This window comes from Haplochromis burtoni, unplaced genomic scaffold (genome assembly GCF_018398535.1).
Source record: "Haplochromis burtoni strain Fernald_Lab_line unplaced genomic scaffold, NCSU_Asbu1 Contig_442, whole genome shotgun sequence".
Taxonomy (NCBI): Eukaryota; Metazoa; Chordata; class Actinopteri; order Cichliformes; family Cichlidae; genus Haplochromis; species Haplochromis burtoni.
The window spans coordinates 437370-453933 of NW_024582803.1; the positions used below are offsets into that span (position 1 = coordinate 437370).

The 16564-nt window shown below is 42.8% G+C and overlaps 2 protein-coding genes across 4 annotated transcripts in view; one reads left to right on the forward strand and one right to left on the reverse strand.

The window, feature by feature from the left end:
* The window catches only part of kiaa0586 (KIAA0586 ortholog), a 9568-nt gene extending 3529 nt beyond the window's left edge, over window positions 1-6039 (reverse strand). For 2 of the 3 annotated variants that reach the window (XM_005947494.3, XM_005947493.3), the window contains exons 1-6: window positions 5429-6039; window positions 1802-1871; window positions 1494-1725; window positions 1270-1340; window positions 1053-1137; window positions 795-885 (exon numbers count right to left, since the gene is read on the reverse strand). In XM_005947494.3, coding sequence (XP_005947556.1) covers window positions 795-885; window positions 1053-1137; window positions 1270-1340; window positions 1494-1725; window positions 1802-1871; window positions 5429-5747 — 868 coding nt within the window. In that variant the 5' untranslated portion in view covers window positions 5748-6039. Of the gene's footprint in view, window positions 1-6; window positions 886-1052; window positions 1138-1269; window positions 1341-1493; window positions 1726-1801; window positions 1872-5428 lie in introns of those variants that run through there. The other variant, XM_042213424.1, reaches the window with a different exon arrangement.
* A 1817-nt stretch (window positions 6040-7856) lies between these two features.
* timm9 (translocase of inner mitochondrial membrane 9 homolog) lies at window positions 7857-13454 on the forward strand (the record flags this gene model as incomplete). The annotated part of the gene is given in 4 exon segments (XM_005947496.3): window positions 7857-7921; window positions 8177-8225; window positions 12830-12925; window positions 13007-13454. Coding segments are annotated over 3 exon segments (270 nt in total). The 3' UTR covers window positions 13142-13454.
* Window positions 13455-16564: the final 3110 nt, after the last annotated feature.

Genomic DNA, 16564 nt, shown 5'->3' on the forward strand with positions numbered 1-16564 from the left:
AATACAAAGAATTACAAACATTCAAATAATTTGTAATTACTACAAATAGTAATAGTTTTCATAGCCTTTTTGTTAAGTGATCCACTAATCAATTTTATGTAACATAAAACATGATTAAAGTAATGTTTAAAATTAGGTTAAACGCAGACTACTTTAGACCCGGAAGTAGGATTCGTCTCGTCATCACTGAACAACCGGATTGCCTGCAGTACTGACACACACACACACACACACTGCTGCCACCTGCTGGTTCACCTTCCTCATAACACCTCAGGGCTGACAGTCCAAAACTTAGTTATTTGTTTATCATTGTTTGTTATACACAAACAAATAACATTTTTATCATTTTAAGAGCTCAAAAAATTCTCTGTATTTCTGCACTTTAAGTCCAAACAATGTGTTTTTAAATCAGCCATAAAATGAAAAAAATATTGGAAGATTTTTCAGTTACTGGATGAAAAAAGAAAATGATTTTATTTTTTTTACAGCATTTTTGAAACAATTATGTTTCAGGTGTTTATCAGGCAGACAAACAGGTTGATATTTATAATCTATTGTTTGCTAAATAATTCAAAATGTCATGTGTGGGTCGGAACAGTACACAGCACAAACATGCATCTGCTCTGCTGTTGGTACACCTGTCCATGTTTCTGATTGGTAGCACACTGCAAACTCCACCTTCCTGTGACCTCCCCTGTACCGATGTGTGTAAGCTCCAGGCTGACCCACTGAGCTGATGTCAGGTCTCACAGGACGCACCTCATGTTGACCAACACAAACTGCTGTGTGCTTACCTGCAGCATCCAGGTGTGTGACCTGCAGGTGCGTCGGCGGGTCTGAAGCATGGCCGCTCGCTATCCTGAGGGCTGATTCCAGCAGCTGGCTCTGATTGGAGGAGAGAAGTGCCAATGAAAGTTTAGAAAGAGACGCAGGAGGCGTCGCATCTTTATTCCTACAATTCCCAGGTTTTACATTTTCTTTGATTGGATAACACGTCTGACACGCCCTACTGCTATTGTTCAGCACGGTGACATCATTAAAGGTGTACTCACCTGCAGCTGCACCTGCTGGCACTGCAGCATCTCCAGGTGCTGCAGTGTCTGCTGGCTCATGCTCCGCCCTCTGTCCCCACCCTCCCTGATGACACGGTGATGTCACAGTGATGTCACATCTCCACTTCATTTAAAGTGACTTTTTATAACACAGAATTATTTTCCTCTTATTGTTTTTGTTTTCAGCATAACGAGACGACAGGTGCACACAGTTTACCTGTCAGCTTGCAGCAGCTTCTGGATGCCGTCAGCCAGCTGAGCCACTCGAGCCTCCATATCAGACTGAGCCTGTAAACAAACACAAACAGAGGTGCTAAACATTAGCTGCAGTTCCTCTGATGTCCAGCAGAGGCAGCAGTGAGTCAGTCCCAGAGACTCACATGTGGAAAAAGCAGAAATAAACATGTGTACGGGCTGAATCGATCTATCAGCTGTACTCACCTTGAAGAGAGGAGCAGCAGCTGCCAAAGCTGCAGTGGCAGCGGCGGCGGCTGTGCTACTGGCATCTCCCAGGTCACCAGAGGACAGCGGCATCTCCATCTGGACCCCAGCATCCTTCGCTGCATCCCGGGAGCTCAGAGCAGGGGCGTCCGGGGGGTTTCCCGCAGAGTGGAGCGGCATCGGGTCCAAGAAGTGAACTTTGACCTCCCTCCTGCGGGGGGCGCTGTGAGAGCTGAGCATCACAGATAAGATGAGATGTGTTTTTATGAGCAACCTGTAGCAAGTCTGAGGAAACACGTTTCACTCACCGCTGCTTCAAAGCCGCCAGCACGACTCCTCGACCCCCAGACGCAAACCGTGACGTAAGGACGTCGTCACCTGATGATGCAAGCAGAGGTGGAGTCAGTATTGTGATGATTAAAGATAAACACAGAACCTTTTACGACTCAAATTGAATTGATTAATTATGGTGAGAGGTGTGAGAGTCTCGGAGGCTCACTCTCACACCGAGTCAAACTAAAATACAAAAAATATGAATTTTGATCTTTTTACGATCATGTGTGAAGAAATTCTGTCTAACGCAGGGGTGGACAATCTCAGTCCACGAGGGCCGGTGTCCCTGCAGGTTTTAGATCTCACCTTGGGTCAACACACCTGAATCACATGATTAGTTCATTACCAGGCCTCTGGAGAACTTCAGGACATGTTGAGGAGCTAATTTAGCCATTTAAATCAGCTGTGTTGGTTCGAGGACACATCTAAAACCTGCAGGGACACCGGCCCTCGTGGACTGAGATTGCCCACCCCTGGGGTCCGTTCTTCGTACCTCGCTTACTACATCCAAGATCAAATCATCGCGCCAACTTTGAGCTCGCTATTCCGGTTCTCCGAACACACCTGTTGTTGACGATTAGTACAGCTGGATGAAGTAATGTGAGATCACTGGGTGGCTATAACAGGGGCTACGCATCGATAGTAGAAACATTGATCGGCAACCCTTTGATTGGTCGGCGAAAATGTCGAAGGAGCGCGCTCGGTATTTTTCGGCAGCAGAGCAAGAACTCTTGATTGAGGGATTTCAGGAGTTTCAGAGTTTAATTAAAACGCAAGGGAACACTGCAAAGGCTGCAAAAGCAAGGAGAGAGGGCTGGCAGAAAGTTGCTGACAAATTAAACTCGTAAGTAATTTAATAATAATAATAATAATGGATTGGATTATATAGCGCTTTTCAAGGCACCCAAAGCGCTTTACAATGCCACTATTCATTCACTCTCACATTCACACACTGGTGGAGGCAGCTACGGTTGTAGCCACAGCTGCCCTGGGGCAGACTGACAGAAGCCAGGCTGCCATATCGCGCCATCGGCCCCTCTGGCCAACACCAGTAGGCGGTAGGGTAAATTTATTATATTTACATTATATCCTCTTTCACATTAGAGCCACAACAGGACCCACTAGAACATGGGAACAAGTAAAAGTGAAATATAAGAATATTCTACAGAATGGTAATATTTATCACTTATATTGCTTTTAGTCTCTTGGAAAGAGACCCTGAAATAATCTGTTTGTTTGTTCATAACAGCAACCAAGAAAAGGGCAGAGCAAAAAAAGACAGGTGGTGGTCCTGCACCCCCTCGTCAACAAGTTGGTTAAGTAAATAATACCCTCACGGGAAAATCGATATCTCTCTATGAGCACACTGTCGCGCTGAGCTAAAGGATCCTGTCTGTCCCGCAATATACGCTGAATTCTGAGAACTCTCCTTATCAATCTTGCACCTTCCGCAATGGGCCGATGTAAATCAATTGCAGTTAGAGGCTACATTAATTTTCTTTCTGTAAGCACTTATTGAAATTATCTGAGCACATTACAAGTACATATTTGCTTACTCTGTATGCTCAAATGTGACCCGTTATAGCCAACAGAAAAAAAGCGGAGGCCCGAAAAACAGGTGGGGGTCCTCCACCACCACCACTCACAGAGGCTGAGCAGTTGGCTTCCACATTTGTGATAATGTTGGCAGCATCACATATGATCTTCACAGTGCAGAGAACACAAATTAGCATCCATTACTATAATGAAATAATTTGTTAGTTTGAAATGCTACAGGGAACTATGTACCTGTACATTAATGCTGTGGAAAGACTTCCTGTTCACATAGTCTCCTTCATTTACTGAAGGAGCAATGATTGGAATGTGAGTGCCATCTGTACAGCCAATCACGCCTGGGAACCGTGAGAATAAATGTAAAATTTAAGTAGTAGTTCAAGTATCACCACATCATGAATTAAGTTTGTTCATCCTGCTACCTGCAATTTTGTGGCATCCCTCTTTGATAAATCTTGTGGGTCTATGACCGGGGAACACCACAAACGAGTACAGGAGACGTTTCAGTGCAACTGTAACATTCCTGACTGCCCGACAGACGGTAGCCTTGGAAACGTGCTCAGCGTCACCAATATTATACAGAAAGCTCCCGTTTGCAAAAAACCGAAGTGCAATACAAATAATATGTACAGAACTGAGAGAGCGATGTGTCACATGAGCAATATTAGGCCTGAGGATGTTATTCAAATAAATTATAGATTGTGCTGAAAAACGGTAACGTTCACACAGAAAATCATCAGGAAATGATAAAATGTCCAAACGCGCTCTAATCACTCTCTCCCGGCAGAGAGCTCTGCGGAGAATTTGGGCTTAATCTACTGGCTCTTCAAGGAAGGGGCACGCCACTCCAGGGATAACATCTGGGGTGGCTGTAGCTCAGGTGGCAGAGCAGGTCAGCCACTAATCAGAAGGTCGGTGGTTCGATCCCAGGCTGCCTCCTGGCTGCATGCCAAATATCCTTGGGCAAGATACTAACCCCGTGTTTGCCTACTGGTGGTGGTCAGAGGGCCCGGTGGCGCCAGTGTCCGGCAGCCTCGCCTCTGTCAGTGCGCCCCAGGGCACCTGTGTGTGAATGGGTGAATGACTGAATGTAGTGTGAAGCGCTTTGGGGTCCTTAGGGACTAGAAAAGCGCTATACAAATGCAGGCCATTTACCATGTCTGACACTTCCTACAGTCAGGTTTCCGACAAAGAGGCGGAGAAAGTCAGGGTTAGTTGAAGTAAACCTGCTAGGGGGCAGGTTAGCTTCACGGAGTGTGTCGTCATAGTGACTCACTCAGAATTAATCTAAACTCGCTTTGTGAAACCGAAAACCCAGAATTTTCGTTAACTCAGGGTATACTTACTCAGAGTTTGCACTAAACCGGCTTCCTGAAATAGGGCCCTGGTCTAACGTCTAGAGACGTATCTGTAACGCGAGGCTGCTGATTGTTGGCTGAAATGCGATCTTCACTGCTTTTAAAGGACCGTCTGGTTTAATGGCTTTAGGTGTAGCAGAGTTATTAGAGTTTTGTTTTTGAACGTTATTGTGACCTGTATTGCTGTATAGAGGGTGTGTGTCACAGGCACGATCTATGACACTGAACAGCGACCCTCAGCCTCAAAGATGTCCATTAAAATCTCGTCAGTCACGATGTCCCAGAATTATTTCAAACCAACAAAGATTTACACTATATTTTTATCCTATTTTATTTTCCACGTTCATTTCAGTTTGAGTTTTTAATTGTTATTTAAAAGACTACGACTAAGAATTTTTACTTTAGTGAACTGAAATGTGCCGACACAGCTAGTTTTAGTGAACTAACCCTACTCCTACCTCAGTGTTTCTCTGTGCTGCTGGCTTTTAAACCTCACCCTGAGCTAAAGTGAACGGCACAGCTCCACGCAGCTGTGAGTCACGTGAGCAGCTATGACTTTATCCAAAGTTTCTGGATTTCTTCCATGACCCTCACAAACTCCCCCACACCCTGATGCACGGACACACCTTCAGTCTGGGCACGTTTTAAAATAATGAACACATCTGCCAGGTATTATATTACCCCCCCCACCTGTGTCCATCGCCTCAGCGAGTTTTCCGTCTCCTCCTCCGAAGATCTTACGGGGCTTTAAGTACGCTGCTGACCGATGTGAAGCAGCGATATCCGAGTTCTGTCTGGGACTCCGCCGCCGCTGCTTATTCTGTCTCAGTTCGGTCAGAGTAGGTGGACGAAAGTCCCGCAGTTTTCGGACGGTTATCTGGACGGATCCGGGTCCGCCTCCGGGACCGGTCCGGTCCGGGTGGAGGACTCGTGTGGAGCGGATTAAAACGTCCCCGGTTTCTGAGCTGCAGAAGGACTGATCCGGACTGAGTGCAGCCGGAGCAGACATGACGCTGTTTGCCTACAGTGTTAATAAAGCTTATTTAAAGCTGCACTGTTAGCATGGAAGCTAACTTCGTCCAGACTTCCCGCTCCGGCTCTAAAACCCGCCGCTGGCCGGGTAAAGGTCGGAGGAAGGCGGCGGTCAGCGTCGCGGGAGGCGAGGAGAGAGTTAAAATAATTTACACCCCAACGAGACGCCAGGAAAAAACCCCACAGAAAATACGACAGAAAATAGAAAATGTTCAAACACAGCAACTGTTGCTGACAACAAACAACCGAACTTCCGGCTTCCGCTCCAGACAGGATGCTGAAAAAACTCCGCTTCAAAATCAAAACACGAAGAAGAACAAACGGCATTGAGAAACAAAGTAAACACAGCAAATTAAAATTTTATTTATTAGCCGAAAACTGGACAGTACACCTCTATCATAGAAAAATCAATGAGTGCGAAAATGACTGAAAAAATGTATTCAAACGAATTTTAACTCAATTAAATAACAAATAAAAACATAATGAATGAACTTAAATAAAATTATAATGTAACAATATAAAAAAACCAAAAGAACCAGAGGTCTTGTCGAGATGAAATATTATTTTACATTCATAATCTGTGACTATTCATAATCATTATTACCATTGCATCACTTATGATGTATCATTATTATCATTTCATTGACACATTTATGGAAACTGGTGAGGTTATATTAAAGTCCGTATTTCAGGTGTTAGCATAAGCACATAATCTTTCATTGCAGGTGCAACTGTAATCATGTTATACACATATTGCATAATTAAAGGGTTGAAGCTCGGTCAAATTAATTAATGGTTTGAAGCTACGGGCAGCGCGATGTCTGGCCGATCAATGGAGCAAAGTTCAGCTATTGAAAGGTTGCCTACATGTTTACCGTATAATTTACTACATATAGCCTGTGTGCATTCAGCAGCCTCCTGCATTGAAGTTTGCCTGGTAACAGAGGACGTAGAGGGGGGTCAGGTTAACAACACAGACACATAGTCTGCCTGAGGGAACTGATTGCAAATGCTGTGTACCTGCATACGTGACAGTTTAGTTCTGATAAGTCCAGTGTAAGAGTGTAATAACAGGATGCATCTGTTAGGTGGACGAACATCGGAAGGAACTGTTCTTTTTGTAATATCTCCTAAGATAGAATTACTGGAACATGCATGTTGTTTTTCATCTGTAGTGACGCATGTCACCATGGTCATCATGTCTATAAGTATCACACCCCAACTATTGTTCGGAGAAGTTCGATGCTTTTTGGGTGATCGTGCTCGACTTCCCCCCATATGTTTTTCAATAAAATCCTGTTTTGACGCACCTGAATGGGACTTTGCAGTCATTTGTCTCTCACCTCAAATTTGAACCACGACAGTCTCTTCACATAACAATGGATTCTTGATCTTTGGTTTTTACGTATTTGAACGACTTTTGAATGTGCCATGAGTTTGGGACATCATTCATAAATACTTGAAACACTCGTCTCACTCGTTCTGGAAGCTGCAGTTGTGAAAACAGCTTCTTTGTCAGAGTGCATTTTACTGCTTGAGAGAACTCTATGTTTTTCTGAAATGTGTTTGAAACGACCCTGTAAAGTTGGACTGGTTCAGGAGAAATTATGATTGAAGATGGTTTGCCTTTATAGAAGGACTTACTGATGAAGTTTAGATTTAGTTTAATGCGATTATATTTGGAGGTCGGAACACCAGTCACAGAACTTTTGTTGCTCTTCGGTAAGTTTCGGTTTCTGACCTGAACATTCGTGACATTTTTCTCTCAAATGTAAATTTTTATTTGTGTTTTGAGTTTAAAATTATTAATTAATAGCTGAATGTTAAGCTTAATGTAAGCCTCATGTGGTTTTTTTCTTTTTAATTTAGATGAAAAGTCGCAAAAATATCGGAGAGGATCTGCTGCTCTGTGCGCATGCGTCCTTCAGTCCGTCACTCGGAGGTTCCCCTCAGGCAGCTCGGAGCTCAGGTGGAATAAAAACTGTCCTCCTTCTGCTGTAAAGGGAAACTGAGCGCTGCTGCTCGGGAGGCTGAAGAAGAACATCCCCAGGAGAACAGAGGGACCCTCATCACAGGGCGGGAACACGGCGCTAACCGGGCTAGCCGATAGCCGTTAGCAGCAGCAGTCCGTTTAAAGTGCTGTTTTATCAGGTAGGTTTGTTCATCATGTCACTAAAGCCCAGGTAACCTCTGCTATCTGAAGCGTTACTAAACCAGCCAACCTAAGCTGAACGGTACACCTGTAAGGTCACATTGAAAGAATAACACGTGAGCGCCGGAGGAGCTTTAAAAGAGGCGGACCACGAAGTGCGCTAAAAATGGAGGATTTATGAATGGAGTCTGGTATGTTAGCATTACTGCTAATTGTCGCCCTGTTTCCCCTCCCACACCCTTCTCCTCCCACAGAGTCCGAATCATGGCGGTCCAGGTGTCCGAGTCCGACCAGATCAAACAGGTAAGTGACCCCAAGAGTTTTCATGTCGACTCTGAGAAAAGAGGCTCAGAATTCAGAGGCACAAAGTCCGGTTACTGTGGCCTCCAGGGTCCATAGAAAGCACGCACTGAACTATACAGCAAGGAGTCGAAGGGGCTTGGAAAGAAAAGCGTCTGGACTTCTTTAGGTTGCTGGAAGACATTTCACTAGTGATGGGTCCAGCAACACCGACGCATGTATCAAGCTAGCGATGCCTGTATCGGTGCGTGCGTCGCTTTAAGAAAAAGTCACGTGATCGATACAGCTGCTGTATCGCTCATTGCCAACGCGCCAAACCGTGTTTAAAAGGTACCGTATCTGCCAACGGAATGAGTCGCCACCAAAAAAAACCACAAAATTACTCTCGCAAAGACTAAAAAACAAAACACATCAATGTTTCTGCTGTGTGGGATCATTTTGATCTTTTAACTGCAAATAAGGTAATAGTTTGTCTGTCTTTGTTTCAGTGTAATCTATCAGAACAGGAAAAACAGCAATGTGACTTGAAGTTTAAATTATTTATTTCATTTGATGCAGGATAAATGTTGCATCTGTTCTGCGGAGCTTTCTTACACAAACAAAAGCACATCCTCAGTGTTTAGGCATTACAGAGCCAAACATGAAAATGAGGAGACAAACACACCGAGAATGAACACTGGTAGGCCTATATAGACACTAAACATCTTTATCATCATTTTTTTTTTTAAAATTAATGTGTTTTATTATTTTCAAATCAAGCATCTAGGAAGACTGCTCTGGACCAGGCAGTCCTGAATTTTATTATAAAGGACTGCCAACCCCTTAGTATTGTGGAGAGAGAGTGTAACGTACTGAGGGAATAGGAAGACATCTTATCAGAACCTTTTCCACCTGGCTTTACAGTTTCTGTTTACCCCAGCTGTATCTGTTCCTGTGAGTTTTCCAAAGCTGGGGAAATGGTGTGTTTAAAAACAAAAAACGCAATAGACTGAATGCAAAAACATTGGATAAACCTATTTTTCTGAATAGAAATTTATAATAAACTCTGAGTCAAATACATTTAAATGGGTAATATTACATTCACAATACTTTCATTTTAATTTTCACATAATGTCATTCATAATATATTTTAAAGATGTCTACAATATTTGTAATATAGAAGATATAAAATGATTCCATGGAAAGTACAATACCTTACAGTGTACAAGTATGACTAGGTCATTGAATCAGTGTCTGTTGTGAGTCTCAAGTAAGTTTCCTGTAATGATATTTAAGGTCCAGCAGGTGTCAGTATGGAGCAAAACTGTGCCGACGCAGTGTCGATACAGTTTGGGGAATGTGCTGAAACGCTTCACGAGGCCTCATCTACCCATCACTACATTTCACCTCTCGTCTGAGAAGCTTCTTCAGTTCTGGGTTAGCTTCTCGAATGAGTACTCCTTAGACTACGATGACCTGGATGACTGAGAACCTTCACAGATATACAGCAAGGAGGCCTGTGAGGGACAAAAAAGGAGAGAGCGACAGACCCGTAGGTAAAAATAAATAGATAAAAACAGAATCAATCAAAACAAACTCAAATACCGTCAATGCCAGAACACTGTGCCAGCTTATTGGGACCAATACATGAGGGGACAAGAAAGTAATTAGTTTTAATTTAGAAATGAAAAATTCCTTTAAAGAGTAGCTAAAAGCAATGCACATAAATAATAAATAAATGAAACCGTATAATTGAGAGATAGGATCATGAAATGTTTTTAAAGTAAAAAATTAAGCACGTAAATTAGAACGTATGATAAAAGTAACTTCAAAGATAAAGTATTTAAGATAAGATAAAACCTTATTAATCCCTCGGCACAGCACTGACAGAAGTTACAGAGCGTGAGCAGAAAAAAAAAAAAAAATAAATAAATAAATATATATATATATATATTAGAGATGGACCGATCCGATATTACGTATCGGTATCGGTCCGATACTGACCTAAATTACTGGATCGGATATCGGAGAAAAATAAAAAATGTAATCCGATCCATTAAATATCACGAAAGCACCTCACAAAACTTGCAACACGCCGTAACTCACCTCAGAACGTTAGCAGTGGAGCAGTTGCATCACGTGATAGAGCGGCTGTGGCATGCGGGACCTGTCGGTGGTCTGGATAGCATGTGGAGCTTCGCTAGCAACCTGCATCTGCACTTTCATCTCCGACAAAGTTATCCCCGAGAGAAGTAAAGCAAGGTGTAAGTCCATCTCTGAATGTTTGTAAAGCATTCCCACGCTAAGCTTAACGAGCGACTGCCTCTCGCTCTCCGGCTGCTACTTCAATCGTGAAACTGCTTAAATGATCAGCTGATCAGCTTTTCTGTCGCGAGTCCGTCTTTGTTTTTGGCCCACTTCGCACCAGAAAGAGCGAAACCAGCGGCTGAACAACAGCAGCACGTTTAAGCTTGATAAGCTGTTGTTAGAATTTATTTAATATTACTTTCTACACCAGGATCTTTTTCTACGTAGCTGACGGCTGGTAACTGTGCAGGGGCGGATCTAGCAAAGTTTAGCCAGGGGGGCCGATTGTGCCCCCTTTTCACTGTTCATGCCCTAAGACATACTTTTCTTTCTTATTCTCATTTAAAATGTCGAGCTTTTAATAAATAATTATCTGACACCCAAAGTTTTAATTTGATGCAAAATGAATAGAAGTCAATTACTGTATATAGTGACTATTAAGTCTAATATATATACCCTAGTAAGCTATAGTACTTTTTACTTTGGGAAGGTACCATCTGTGCAGTCTGCAATTTTGTTGAAGAAAGATGTTGAATCTATTTAAAATTTCTTGAAAAATAATTGATTTCTGTGCATTTTTTTTCACACTGCATCAAATTAAGGTTGATTACGTCGATTAAGCATCATGAGGTGGCGCGTGAGGGGTGGTTCCCTATTTTTTATTTATTTATTTTTGTTGTTGCTGGGAGTTGGAACCCTATTAGTTAGGTTGCTTAATATTTACGCTAAGTACTCTTTAAAATACCAGAATAGGGATGATGGTGTAGGTTTAAGTTTATTAGATTGATCAGTATTGCTGAACTATGAAATTTTTTTTTTTGCATACAGGTATAACAGAATAGCTTTAGTGTAGTTGTTGTTTTAAACTTGAGTATGAACTTGCAGACTTGCAAAATGCAGCAAGATATTTAAAAAACAGTTTTGTTGATTAAAAAACACTATATCGGATTCATATCGGTATCGGCAGATATCCAAATTTATGATATCGGTATCGGTATCGGACATAAAAAAGTGGTATCGTGCCATCTCTAATATATATATATATATATATATATATATATATATAATATATATTATATATAATACACACACACATAAAAGATAAAATATAAATAAAATATACGAAGGGGATAAATAGAATAAATAAAAAAAAAAAAATACAAGTGAATTGCACATTTCAAGTATTGAGGTCTATTGCACCGCTGGCTATTAACAAAAAGTATTGCACAAACGGTATTGCACAGTGAAGTGAAGAGGCACTACAGCTTAGTTGTTCCCCCCTCCTTTGTCCTCCAGAGAGGAGTTAAACAGTTTGATGGTGTGTGGGACAAAGGAGTTTTTAAGTCTGTTGGTTCTTGTCTTTGGGAGAAGCAACCTGTCACTGAACAGACTCTTCTGGTTGTTTATGGCCGTGTGCAGAGGATGCCCAGCATTGTCCATAATGTCCAGCAGTTTTTTTTTTGTTTTTTTTAAGTGTCCTTTTCTTTGCCACTGTCACCAGAGTGTCCAGCTTCATGCCGACCACAGAGCCAGCCTTCCTGATCAAGGAATTTGTTCATTTCGCTTCTGTCAGTGCACCCCAGTGCAGCTGTGGCTACAGTGTAGCTTGTTATCACCAGTGTGTGAATGGATGGATGACTGAATGTAGTGTAAAGCGCTATACAAATACAGGCCATTTACCATTTATAAATGAAAATAAATTAAATAAAAATAAATCAAATGAAACTAGAAAATATTATATGGCATTATGAAAAATTATAGTTAAGAAATGAATATCTGAAATGAAAAGCAAGTTCGTAAAAAGGGAGGTAAATGAATGGAAAAAGGTGAAACTTCAGGAAATGAAAACAGAAGAAAATAAAAAAACAAAATGGTTAAAAGTTTTTGAAAAAGAATATTGAAGGGCTTATTTATGACAAATACACTATTCTTTGTAATACTGTTTTATGAACGGGAGCTTCTGTGCTGCACTTCGCTGAACATTTACTTTTTCAGAGCAGTAGACTTTTTTTTTTTTATATTCCTTCACAAATGTGCTTTAGTGAACAAAAGGAACAGCTCCCCAGCACACATGTAAATCTAATGCCAGAAATTGCACTAACGGTTCTACTTATGAGCTCCACCTGTAGTTGAATCATATTTTTTTTTTATTTCTAAAACTGAGCGTGCCTGAAGCAGCGAGAGGACGGAGGTTAAAACCTGTTTGAGGAAATTTCTTCCCAGACCTGAACCTCGGATCCTTCTCGGCCGTCTCTCAGATTTTTTTGCTGAGTTGCTGCTCTGCAGCCGTTTTCTGAGCCGTGTCTGTTTCCTGTGTTCAGTTTAAGGAGTTTCTGGGGACGTACAACAAGGTGACGGAGAACTGCTTCATGGACTGCGTCCGAGACTTCACCACAAGAGACGTGAAGCCCGAGGAGGTAAAAAAAGATGATTGGATGACGGAAACATGTAAGTGAAGGAACATCTGGATAAAATCCTCACAGCCGTTTGTGTTTCAGTCGAGCTGCTCCGAGTCGTGCCTGCAGAAGTACCTGAAGATGACTCAGAGGATCTCCATGCGTTTCCAGGAGTATCACATCCAGCAGAACGAGGCTCTGGCAGCTAAAGCTGGCCTGCTGGGACAGCCGCGCTGACCCTGAACCTGGGCCAGGCCGGGCCGTGCTGGTCCAGCAGATCCTCCGGCGCTGTAAAAACAGACTCTGAAGCTGCGCGTGAGGACGTTTTGTTGTAGTTTCTGACATGAAGCTCCGCCCCCTCAGATTCTATCTGCAGGGTTAGTCGGCTGTTCTGTGCATCATGGGAAATGTAGTTTCAGATTCTTTCTTAACATGCAGAATATTCATTTAATTTGTCTTTTGATTGAACACAACGACCGACCGATGTGGTGATGATGATGATGAGCTGACCTCATTTTTCATGTCTGGAAATAAAAATAATCCGACATCAGGAATGTGTGGATGTTTTCATCCCTGTTAGGAAGTGCTTTACTGCATCCGGCCTCACTCTGGCTCTGCTGCAGATCACACAGTCCTGAGAAACGTTCAGACCAGCTGCAGCGTTTCACATGATTCACCTGCTCCGGCTGGAGAGCTCGTTATGTCCTGAAAGTTACTGATTAACCTGCTTTTAGTACTGAAGTGTTTCTGCAGCAGACCCTCGCTGACGGCCTTACTCTAAAGTCAAAGGTTAGTTTTATTGCATGTTGCATTGCAACTTATACCAAATGTACACTGTATAAAACAATCACTAAATCAACATTGAATACAGACTACAAATTACGAGTAAAGACTGTGGCTGCATAATAAAAGCCGGGGTGTGCGGCTCTAACAGACCTGAGAGCAGTTGTTTTTTGTTTATAGTGACTTAGAGTTCGGGCAGCTCTAATGTGAAAAGCTAAGTTTAGCAGCCACCCCTGAGAAGGCTCCATCGCCTCTGCTTTCAAACCTGGATCTCTGAATCTCCAGGAGCAGCAGTGCCTCAGTTCTGTGGTAGAACTGAAGGGTTTCAAACGGTTTGTCGGGTAAGGCGGTGCCAAACCATCGACGCTCTGAGAAACAAATAATAGATTGTTAAACTGGATCTGAAATGCACTGGGAAGGCTAGAACAACAAAATGATCAAACCCATGGAGACCATTCAAGTGTAGAACACATGACTGTCTCAGTTACAATCCAATAATCTATTTGGGTACATTTGATGTACAATAGGACTTTTATTTTGGAAGTCTGTGGTATTTGTCATTATTTCTCTGAGTGAGCACGACCACCATTCTCTGAGCCAGACTGGGTGCCAAAAAGTGATTTACTGAATCTGCAGCTTTTATCCCACCTGTCCGCACATTCTCATCGAATTACATTCCTCACAGTGAGTCACTGATGATGCACGAAGATAATCACAGCAGGCAGAAGTTAAACACAGCACAGCTGACTGAACAGATCACATTTATGAGTGATGTCATGAAACTGACATCACTCAGAGTAAACAACGAGCGAGGTAGAGGATAACTTTATTTTCCCCGTGTGGTTGTTTGAAGCAGACAGCAGTCCAACGAGCTGCATACATCCAAGACAGGGTACGGAAGACTATGACTTGTACTCACCTGAAGACTTTAAATAACTCTTTATTTATTTATGATCAGAACCCCCCATGTTGGTGTTCTTGGCCCCCTGTTAAAAATCCTGGGGAAGCCCCTGCTTTACTTTTAACGCTAACCTCGCTGTGCTGCATTCCATGTAGCGGCGTGTCTCATTGGCTGACCCCAAATTCCTTTCATAGGCGCGTCCAATCAGCGTCACCGTGTTATCTAGCTGGTGGCTCGCTGGCCCCGCCCCCTCTCTGGAGCTGGGAATGACAGTGAGGAAGAGGAGGGGAGGTCTCCGGTGGTGTCCGAGCAGCAACTTTGCCAGAGAAACGGAGAATCACCGACAGAAAGTCCGCGAAGCGAGTGGCGGATAGGGCTCAGAGCGGTGCTGTGACCCGGCAATTTCCCGGGGGATTGAGTCGTGAGACAGAGGCCGAGGTCGCGCTGAAGCAGGTGAGGCTTCCAGCGCTTTCTGTTCGCTCTCAAGTGGCTTTGTTATCAACAGGTGCCGCTAGCAGCTAGCAGCTAACGCTAGGCTCGAATAAAGTGCGTTTCTCCGAGCAGGGCGGCTCGCTGACGGGCCAAACCGACCCAGGTGTCCGAGTTTAGGCCGTGAACGGAGCCGGTCCGCCCCGGAGCCCTGTCGCTCGGGTGAGAGAAGCAGGAAAACGCAGAGAGGCTCGAGAGTGAGCTAAGGTTAGCCAGCTGTCAGTGAGACAAACTCCAGGCTGGGGGAGAGGTACCTGCATACACCGCTCAGCTTATCTTTATTTCAGTTATTCCACCTCAGCAGCGACTAAAAGCGCCATTTTTACTAAAACGCCGCCGCGTAGTCCTGCTGAAGTTAACCTGAGTGCTGGACAACCTGTCAAACTACAGGAAGCTGTATTTACAGTGAGCTTCTTATTTCCTTGTACAGAGAAATAAAGCGTTCATTTCCTGTTCCCTGCCGCTCCCCGTGACTGCCGTGGAAGGAAATGTGTTTTTGAATGGAGCCTTATCAGGTCCGAGATTACCGAGGACTCAGTGGCAGTGGGCGGCTCGGATTCAAACCTTCAGTCGGTGTGAGGGACAAGCCCAGCCCGGCCTCCTCACGCAGTCCTCTCAGCGTTTGGGGTTTCTTTATTTTTTCTCTCTTGTTTGTTTGTTTGTTTGTTTTTACCCCGCATATATGTTCCCAGTCATGTTTTGTGCGCTTTTTTTTGGGCTTTATTCTTCATTTATTTGTTGTTTTTTTTAAACAAACAAACATGTGTGACGGGCATTCAGTAAATAGTTACTTTTTTCCTAATCTGTTTTTGAATTTCTTTGCTTTTATTTTTTGCCCCACAATTTTATTAATTCTTTTTTGGTAAATAGATTTTTTTAAGTTTACATTTTCCTCATAAATATTTGTACATTTTAGTCATTTTTGGAGGGAATTTTTTGGGATCTTTTTGTGTTTTATTTTACATTTTTTAAAGTAACGTTTTTTGTCAATATTTGAATTTTTTCCATTTTTTATTATTTTGATATTTGAGTTTAGAAAAAGTCATACCTTTATGAAAAAACGAATTAATTCATGGTATGTGTTTCTTGTAAATTTGTAGTTCTCTGCTCTTGTTTTGGGGGATTTCTGTCCTAAATATTTGAGTTTCTTGTGAATGTGGGCGGTGTTAAGATGTGACCCCGCCCTCCCAGCAGCCTGTCGGCCTTCACTGTGAGTCGCTGCATTATTATTAGACTATTTTCAGCGTGACCTTGTGCTGGTTTGTCTCACTGCTGTGGACAGAGTCGTGGTTCTGCAGTTTCAGCAGGAAAAATTTGGAGAAGTTTACCTGTTTAATGTTTACCTGCGTTTGCCTTCCAATCAGACATGTCTGTGGGCGGGGCATTGCTCCAGAGAGAGTGGTGGCTCCATCAAAGCAGAGTCGCAATATTTTAAATTTTACTTGTTCATTTATTATTTTTTAATAGACTGTATCGGATGGAAACAG